At 38.4% G+C, this 10000-nt stretch overlaps 1 protein-coding gene across 2 annotated transcripts in view; it reads right to left on the reverse strand.

The window, feature by feature from the left end:
- Window positions 1–10000, reverse strand: part of FOXP2 (forkhead box P2) — a 61826-nt gene that overhangs the window by 33607 nt on the left and 18219 nt on the right. For both annotated transcript variants that reach the window (XM_010294844.1, XM_010294842.1), the window contains exons 7-9: window positions 7447–7534; window positions 4937–5020; window positions 377–578 (exon numbers count right to left, since the gene is read on the reverse strand). In XM_010294844.1, the coding sequence (XP_010293146.1) occupies window positions 377–578; window positions 4937–5020; window positions 7447–7534 (374 nt within the window). The remainder of the gene's footprint in view (window positions 1–376; window positions 579–4936; window positions 5021–7446; window positions 7535–10000) is intronic.

Consider the following 10000-nt stretch of genomic DNA (forward strand, 5'->3'; position numbering starts at 1 on the left):
TCCCACCTAAAATATTTCTTTGTGGCATTTTTCCTCTGGTTAGCGGAGAAGTAGTACACTAACACATATATACAGAATTAAATAGGGTTAGCACAGGCTGACAGCTAAAGGGGCATATATCATCATTAATACCAACCCTTTTCACATATCCAGTGTCAACTTTTTACGCTAAAACAAGACTGTTTCAGAGCTTCTTTTCTTCCATTTTCTATTTCTTTATCATCATTGGCAAAATAAATCAGAGATGAAAAAAATTCTTTTAAAATCACCTGTGTTAAACACGCCTTTGACATCCTCAATTTGCCTCTACAGTATTTTAGTGATAGTGTCATTTCGGGGAATATCAAAATGAAAGTATTGATCCAAAGTGTCCTACCTGATGACATGGGAATGTTGTATTTGTCTGAATGTCTTCTTCGAATGGCTCCCACATTGGGTACACTGGCTGGGGTGATTACGGAGGGTCCCTGGGTAATTGGGGTGACTGGGGCCGTTGGTGTTGTGGGAGTTTGAGGTAAGCTCTGCGGGGATGTCTCCAACATGTTCTTAGACATGGTGACACTAGACACCAAATTGAGCTGCAGAAACCCAAAAGGAAAGTAAAGAAAAAGCAGACAGGGGGAGAAGAAAGAAGAAGGAAAAAAAAAAAAAAAAGACTTAAAAAGGTTTGACAAATGAGAGTGGATTCACTTCTACAGCTGTGTTGCCACTAATAAGCTGCAAAAGGAAGCAGCCAATCTCAACTAATTACAGGATGAAATTGTATCATAAGAACTCTAATTAGAGGATGCTGTTAGAGGTTATCTAATAATCTGCTGCAATGTTACTTAGGACTAACTCCTACTACTACTACCAGACTTCAGAGAAAGTATGTTTGCCTGCAATAGAAACTAGCTGGTGATTATTTAGGTTTGTTGTAAAACAGATTTAGCTCCTGCTGACAACAATAAGTGTAACAGAAGATGTTAGTATTCATACAAACAAGATTTAAAATAAGTTACTATTCTGATGCTGCCAGAGTTGTGGGTTTTTGTTTTTTTTTTTCCCCCAGTCCCAAATCTCAGCTGAGAGGCTCCAGCCAGCTGGAAAATTTTACACTGACCTTTAGTCTCCTTGCTAATTTGGTGGAATGGTAATGACATTACTACATATTCAAACAAAATTGTCTTAATTGCAAATTAGCCGGAGGAGGCTGAAAATTTTCAAATTAAATCTGATTGGAGATGGAGAGAGGGAAATGGAATTTCCTCACTAACAATCATTTGTGGCATGTGTTAACAAATATAATGAAATGTCAAGTTTGCCAATTCCTCTGGAAGTATCATTTTCAATTTATGATTACAGTGTCACTTATTGCTGATGTACCCTGGAAAGTGGGTGTCAGGGTAGAAAAAAGGAAAAAAAGGTGCGAATGTATGCAAGCTGTTTAACAGTGTGCCCTTCATTACTCCCCTCAGTAAGGCCCTGTTCCTCATTATCAAAAACTCGTATTACCTCTGTCATATTTACCATACATCTTTTGTCATAAATAGCATCCAATTAGCAGAATTTATACTCAGGGCAGCACATAAAAAGATTGCTGCCATATACTTAAATGACACTCATAAGGGGTAATCTGTAGTCATTTTCACTTTATACAGTAATTTATAGAGCTTAGCAAGAAAACTAATATTAATTGTTCTTCATCTGTGTAGAGCAACTGCAAGTGACTAAACACAGAAAATTTGGGTTTTGTGTATAATTTAGTAGCACCTGCCTTTTCAAATCCCAAATACACTTCTTAAGATAAACCTCTTTTTAATGGGGAGAAAATGATGTGTACAGCATTGATTGATCTTTCTTTGCGGATTTGTTTTACACATTTAGTCAGTAGAGAGATTTGTTAGGGAAACAAAAATTAACATATGCCAGCTAATTGTTCTTCTTTCTTGGGCAGCAGCCAGAAGAAGCACATTAGCAGTCTAATAATAACGACTGGCACCCTGAAGGCATCCCCAAGTGCATCTGTTCCCAATAAAGCACAGACTGTTCCTCTGCTCGTACTCTAAGCCAGCGGACTGGAATGGGAATTCTTTGTTACGTACATAAAAAAAGCTCAGATAATGCTACCAAATGCTCTATTTAATACGTTCACAAAGCTAGGAGTTTAAGCTTGTCCGTGGTAAAAAGAAGTATTTTTGAAGAGTCTGAGAGATGAAGGAAGATTTAAGTAACATATACCTTTCTTAACTAGGAATTGTTAACCATTGTTTTTTAGTAACAAAGATTTAAATGTGCATTTGATTTTAAAAATCGTTTTCTCTTACAAGCAAGCATATAAATTAAGGGGGGGGGAAGGTTCACTTCCACAGCATTTCATTGAAAGATACTTTAACCTGTATATTTGCCAACCAGAGAATGAAACATGAAAAAGCATAAAACAGTAAAACTTCTGGCACAGCTGTAGTGTGTAGTCACAATATATGTTATAGACACATTAAAAATTACAAAAGCAGCAGAAATACTCAATCTGTATGGATGCAAACTACTATGTTTACAATGTTACGGTAACTTATTCTACTAGCCAGCAATAATAAGCATAACATGTTTGTAGGCATGCAATCATGAACTGATAAAATAGAATTTATTATTAACTAAAGAAAAGCATGTAAAACCTAGGATGAGCACTTAGCCACCTCAGCTCATCTGAATATATTCAAGGTTGGGTGAAACTCATTATTCAGGACTCGCAGCCTTGATAACTTTGATTTTCATCCATCCATAGCATGGCCAAAAGGTACCATTTAATGAAGTACCATTCAGAGAGTAAATGGGGTCATATAATAGACAGTGCGGTTGCACCTTGTGTTCATGTACTGATAGCTGTTAAGGGTGCAGTGATGAACCAACAGAGCTCATTTCTCCCTGGTAATAAATTCATGCTATTAATATTTATCAAATGTGTGGGCCGTCTCAACTGAGCCACTGCACATGAGACCATAAATCTCTACTATCATATCAATTTTGAAGCTTCTTTTGTACAGTGTATAAATTTTAGGGGGGGGGGAGGGAGAGTAGTATTGACCACTCTTCTTTCAAACCAATTTGAGGCCAGTAGTGCAGCTCACCACTTCAGATATCTCTAGTTCCAAAGGGAACTTTAAACTGTAGTTTCATTTTAAATCGCTCATCTAAGATTCTGTATTAATTGCCCACCATCAAACGCAATTAGCAATTCTTTCATGTGTGGTTTATGTAATGTAATACTTCAATTACATTATTCATTCAGGTTCTGTTTTGGATTATAGGCTGAAAATTCTTTATTAGTGTAGATGTAACCATGCTGCTGGAGTTTTAAAAAATTTACTGATTGAATAATTAATTGGAAAAGAACAAGCTGCAGATTCCTGATGGATTTACGAGACAATTATTCTGTCTTGTGATTATCTACATTATACTATAGGAAGAAATGAGAAAAATAATCTTATTGAAATGAGACAGTCACTTAAAAGTGTAAAGAAACAATATTCTAAAAATTTTGATAGACTACAGATCATCTGGGGTTAAAATAATTAAATAGTAGAAATGTGTTCTGAAAACCTTTTCCCACACAGTTCATCAGCATTTGGAACCTAAGCCGAATTGCTTGAGAAGCCTGCGTGACAGAAAAACTTCACAATGCATGGAAATGGAAAAAGCACTCAGATTGATTTATTAATATATATGCCACACTATGCTAAAATTAAAGTTTCCAAATGTCTTAAAATCTAAAATAAAAATTAGAATTTAGTTAGGCTAATGAAAGCAAAAATAATCCATCTAAATTTTCTCTCACAAAAGTAGGGGTTAAGGAAATGCTAACACTTTCCTCATTCATCATCAGGTTATAAAGTGTGCCCTCAAACAAAGATTTTCTTTGAAGTACGTGGAGCTGAAAACACAAGAGACAGAGTATGCTGTCCTTCTACGTAAACATTAACAGGGCGTGATATGCAAGTGTGCTCTTTAAAACAGATAATGTTCCTTCTGCCTACATTTCCTGACTTTGATAGACACAGATTTTCATCGATACCCCAGCATTTCATCTTCAAGTACTGGTATATCCTTTTCATATTGTACGTCCAAAGGTTACCGTCACGGTTAACAGTAACGAAGAGTTAACGTATCACATAGCTGCTATTTTAAGTGCAGTGTATCTAAGCATAGTACATTGTAAGTACTACGATGCCTGACCCCCTGCCAGTACAAAACTGGACCTGCATCAGACAATACTTTTGCTTACGTGACGCCACATTCAGTTCAGTGGAGGCGGGATGTGACTGCAGATCCAGCTGCACAACGGGGGCCTGACACAGCGCCGTGGAGCGGCTGGGAGCAGCAGTGACTTTTCAGTGCCTGTACCAACCCCAACAACACCCCAGTGGATGCAGAGCACTGCAGTCATGGCAGAAATTGAGCAAAAACCACCGTGTTTACAATTGTTTAAATTTGCTGCATAAAAACCCATTTTCGTTCACTTGCTTAAGAATAACAGATCGTTTATTTGTGTCTCTTGTAAGTAATTCAAGGAATTTCCGAAGTACCTAAATTCTTTTTACATTTACTTTTTACTGCCACTGAGTCCACTGAACCTCAAATGTTTCAAAGTGGGCTTCCTTTTAATATCTGTAAATCTGTCACAAAAAGATACTCTAGTTTCAGTCTCAAGGCAATGATTTGGACACTTAGAGGTGTACTTTGTTTAGTGTCACCTATGGTGTAGATTGGATAGATTTTGTAAAAGATAGCATTACTTTTAAAGAAACATACAATTTGACAAGCTATTGCATTTTACCTTCATTTTATTGCCATATTTTTCATCACACTCATTGTTTTCCAACTGTCACTAAATTGTTCATTTTCTTAGCCTGCTACATTTGTAGACCTATTTACTGTTTATAAAGCAATATGCACTTACAGGTTTTGGAGATGGCTTGGGCTCTGAGGGTCGCATGTGCAAGTGGGTCATCATTGCTTGAAGACGTTCACGTTCTTTAGAAAGCTGTTAAGAAAGAGTGAGATCAGAAGCATTTTAGAAATGACTGATACAGCTATTTTACTGCAGTGATACATCTTATCATTGAGCTTGTCTCGGAGTAATGATTCCTGCATATAAAAGTCGATGTCAGTAGAAACTTATCTGAGAGGAAATGCAACTTTGGCCATGGAAAGAAAGAAAAAAAACCCAAAAAACTTTTATAGCCTTTCATATGTTAAAAGGTCAGAGAAAACAAATAACACTTCATCTTTTTGTCAATAAGAGAATTGAGGTCACAGTTGCCTCGACAGTAACAAGTTACTAAGACCATAAATTAGAAGGCCCATAGTGTCTCTTTAAAGTCCTGTGGACACTGTTAGCAATGGACTAGTGCCAACAGCTGTGAAGGGGTGAAGGGTCCTCAAAGCACAGTGCCTGCCAGGATTGTCTACACACTTCATCCTTTCCCACTGAGGTCCAGTTAGTGCCCCCTGCAATCTGCCATCATCAATCTAATTCAATAGAGTGACAGAGCCCAGGCAGTGTGAAACGCTGAACTCTGCCACCGAGTCGGCATCGGCACTGCACTGGGTCTCATTACAACTGATGGACCTTACTTCACTAGCAGTCAGACAAAGCAAAAAATGGCATAATTGGTCACACTGCAAGCTAAATCTTCACTTGGACTGTTACATTACAGCCTAGCCTTTGTAAATGGTAAACAGTTCTTAAGAAGCCCTTAAACTGCCTTTAGAAAACATCATGTTACCAAAACCTGTAATTTTTCTGAACTGATACCATTTTCTGATCTTACGCTACATAAATGTTTGTCGTTTCAGATTCAAACAAATTACCAGATTAAAAAAAAAAGAGGAAGTGTTTGAAATATGTAACTTGATAAAATATCAGAACATAAAAGAGGAAAAAGTATCTTACAGCATGAAAAGAATGATTTTTTTTCAAAAGCTTGGTTGCAAGAAGAAATGCTCGAAATTTTATTCTCGTGAAACGGCTTTGGATACCTACAAAACGATTATGACATTAATTGCAACAAGAATCACTAGGTGTTTAACACTGCCATTTTCCAGAGAGTTCTGTAATACTTTCTTGCATGTATTCAGCTCAGGAGTTACACCTGTACACTGAGACTGGACTAAGCAAAACAACTTGTAAGTAATTTAAACAAGAGGAAACTACCTGTATTCCTGCAGATATTTTGGGTATTGTGGATATAATTTCATCAGTGCATCTTTAGTTAATCTGAGGCATGGGTGGGAAAAAGGTTTCTTCTTAGGCTTCATATTACGTGTGTCATATTTTAGAGACATGCTATTTGCCATGATGTAAATTGCTAACAAACAAATTAAGCTAACACTGTCCTATATATCTTACAAAAGAAACTACAGCTTTGCCTGGGTTTACAAAATTTCACTTCAAGGGAAATGGCAAAAATTACATTATGGTACATTCCCCTCATTGCTTTCAGTTTCCAGTATAAAAATACAAAAGACCCCAACAGTTTGCTTTGGTTGAGAGAACAAGTATTCTTACATGCATGACAACGGTGAGACAATATGCTAAAAGGCGAGAAAGCTGAAAGGTGTTTATTCTTCTTTCTCCACACATGGCAACAAATAGGGAAAAACATCTCAGTCCCTCACTGCATCCCTTGGGCTCCTCTGCACCCTCCCGAGAGAGGAGGGGACTCCTGAGAAATGTTCTCCTACAACTCCCGAACAGGCGGGAGGAGACTGCATGGTGTAAGCACCCCGCATGGTCGTCCTGGGCTGCCAAGGTTTGCCCCCAGCCTCAGTAGCCTGGCAAGTGTAGTCTCAACACTGGGAGACCCCAGGGGTACTTGTCACTTCTTCCCTAAGCTGGAGGGAGCATTCACATACATGCAGTGACCTCTAACGGTTAGAGCCTGAACAGGGCACCCGAGTGCTGCGGTCCTGGCTGTAGGACTCCCTGGGGACCTCCCTGAGTGGGTGTGACATTACACCTTCGGCTCACAGAAAAATGCCCACCACCAGGTTGGGAGTCATTTTGGGTGGAGATACGCTCTGCTACTCCATTGTCCTGCAGAACGGCATAGATAAGCACGGGGTCAGAAGGGGAAGAAGGAAGAGGGGTCCCGACCCAGCATTTCAAGAACTGAAGACGGCTTGGATACAGTCTCTGCTCCAGGAACTGAAATTTCATTTGTGATGAATGGCATTAGGGTCTTAGCTCAAGCAAAATACTGTAGACAATGCTGATGTTAGATAATTATTGCATAATTCATAATGTGAAAAATCTTTAAGTAAAAAAAACCCCACTTGTTCATGAATATCAACAAATTTCATGCAAGAAACATATGGCTTTAAGCTAGAGTCACTAAGGCAAATGCTTTCAATTTAGTTAAGGTTAATAGTAAATAAGTAATAGGATAATACATCCATGTAACAAACCTGTATTTCTAACTGCTGAACCACTTGCATTTGCACCCGACACTGAGCAGTGCTTCTGTCATCCAATGCATGTTCATTGTTAAGGTGCCTGGAGAAGAAAGAGAACACTAGTAAGACAGTGTTAAGAAGAGGATAATTTCTTTATGAGTCCATTTTTCTCTCCTGTGCGTATGGTTTCCATTCATTTCAATGTGAGTTGTGCAAAAAGACCTAGTCAGAGCATGGCTTAGATACAACAATACAAAACACCAAAACTGATTATTTCATTTAGTTCTACAAACTTTCTCAGTGATAACTGCCAGATACCCAGTTCCTATCTCCCAGGTCACATATGCCATCTAAAGGCCACTGTAACTGGTTATCAATATTTGGTAGAGTGACTCAACTATTTCCCCTCACTCTGGCTGATGCAGACAAACAGAGAATCATCTTACAAATGATTCTTCAAAAGATATATTTACTTTTAGGCTGCTTGAACTACTGTGAATTAATGTAGACTTTGTCAAGATTTCTCTTGACAAAGAGAAATCTGCTCTTTAATGATTAAGCAAAAGCAACAACAGAACGCCCGTTCCCCCTTCCCCAAAACACAGCTGTAGGGGAACATCACTGATCTTCACCGCAGTTCGCATCGTCTTTGAAGATGATGGCAGTGATCAAGCTCCCCAGTCCGAGGAAGAGTGTGCAAGGTAAAGGCAGAGGAAGGACAAACTGCGCACAGTTTAGCAAAACAAAACCACACTCTGCAACAGGGAGAGAGGACCGACCTCGGTGAGTGGCTGTCCATAAATAAACTACAGCCCAGACCTGAGTGGCTGTCCCCCATATGTTTCAATCGAGTACAACTTACTTAATACTGTTTTTTGAAGGACAGTGGTTTCAGTTTATTCCCTCTCTCTCCTAGGCTCAAAGAAGTCACTTTTGGAGCTTTGATAGTGGGTTTGCTCCTCCACTGAGAACAAAACTAAGGATCAGGATAAAGAAGAAACGGGAGCAAAGGAGTTTCGCCTTTGAATGTGGATTTATGGGCTATTTCCACTGTAGGCATTGCAGGGACTACAGTCACAATTGCTTCATAATTACAGGAACTAAGTTATCGATACTATGGAGGAAATGTATCTTCTCTTTCTTTTTTAGCAAAATTAATTGGAGAACTATGTAGTTATTTGGTTGGTAATCTATGGGAAAAATGTGTTCATCAGAAACATCGCAAAAATAGAGGTCTGCATCCCACTTTTACTAAAATTTTTTCTTTTTATTTAAATCATGACTTCACAGTTTTAGGACCCAATGATATGGTTTGCAGGTGACCAAATACATCATGTTCTGCTATCCTTGCAAGAGGCATAGCTGGGGAAGAGCTATAAGTAATTATGAAAGATCTTGTTCATACTTCCAATAGAAAATTTTTTAACAACATATATGTAGCTGGCTTGGCAGTTTATGCTAAGTTCAAGCATCACCAAGGACACCACATTTCCTTTATCCGAGTCATAAAACCTACAATTTATTTATTTTCAAAGGAACAGACATCATTCCCCCCGTTGATACAAAAATGCACGATCAGTTTAAGAACCAGGCAATAGCTCAGAACGTACCATTCACTTTTTTCTGAAATTTTGACTCAAAAGAATTTTACTCCCTCAATTACACAGGCATGATAGCGTGTGATCTGTTAATGTAACGGTTTAATATTTTCAGTTAATTGGGTACAAAATTGCCAGGAAAAGTACTGGAGACAGATTTTACCTCTGCATCATCACCACTGCCACCAGTACACACCACTTTGTTCCCACGCGCATGTATGCTCACCTATGTATGCACACGGGTATACATGTGTAACACAGGACAGCAAGCAATGGCATAGGTATAAAAGATCTCCTGACCTGGGTTTGAGGTTACTGCCTACTCATGATTATTTATTAGTTATTGCAAGACCATATGTTTGCATAACACCTTAGAAAATAGATACAGACACAGTCCTTGCCCTGAGGAATTTCAAGCGTAACAGCAGTGTGCAATGTGGGAGAAGAAAGTCCAGTATCATGTAATTTAAATATGATTACATGGTAACTTGGGAGACTGTTGCATGTTTCTTGAGAGTTAACACAGTAATCTCTGGGAGCTTGTGAGATACACGCATCCCTTATGCCGTACTTTCACGTCATGTGGTTACTTGTGCTGTGCATTTTGGAGAAAAGCTATTTTATGGAAACATTAAGAGTGTAAAAATTGTTTTAAGAATTATTTTTTCTGATCTTTTTTGCCTGTGAAGTAGGCTTGCTTTATTTATCATGCATGTACAGGCAATGTAGTGAAAGAAAAACTAGGTCTAATGCATTTTTAAAAGCCTCTAAAATAACTTTTCTCTGTATTAAGTTGCTGCAGTTTTAGGGTCCAATATGCTGAAAGCTGCCAAGACAGACATACATTCTTTCCTCCCGAAGGCTGGGAATCATTCCAAAGGGGTTTTTGGTTTTTTTGTTTCTTGTCATGTCTTTTAAGTTCTGTACAAGTTGTGCTGGTCAATTTTCATACTTCATCGGCATATTCC

Source organism: Phaethon lepturus, unplaced genomic scaffold (assembly GCF_000687285.1).
Source record: "Phaethon lepturus isolate BGI_N335 unplaced genomic scaffold, ASM68728v1 scaffold15079, whole genome shotgun sequence".
Taxonomy (NCBI): domain Eukaryota; kingdom Metazoa; phylum Chordata; class Aves; order Phaethontiformes; family Phaethontidae; genus Phaethon; species Phaethon lepturus.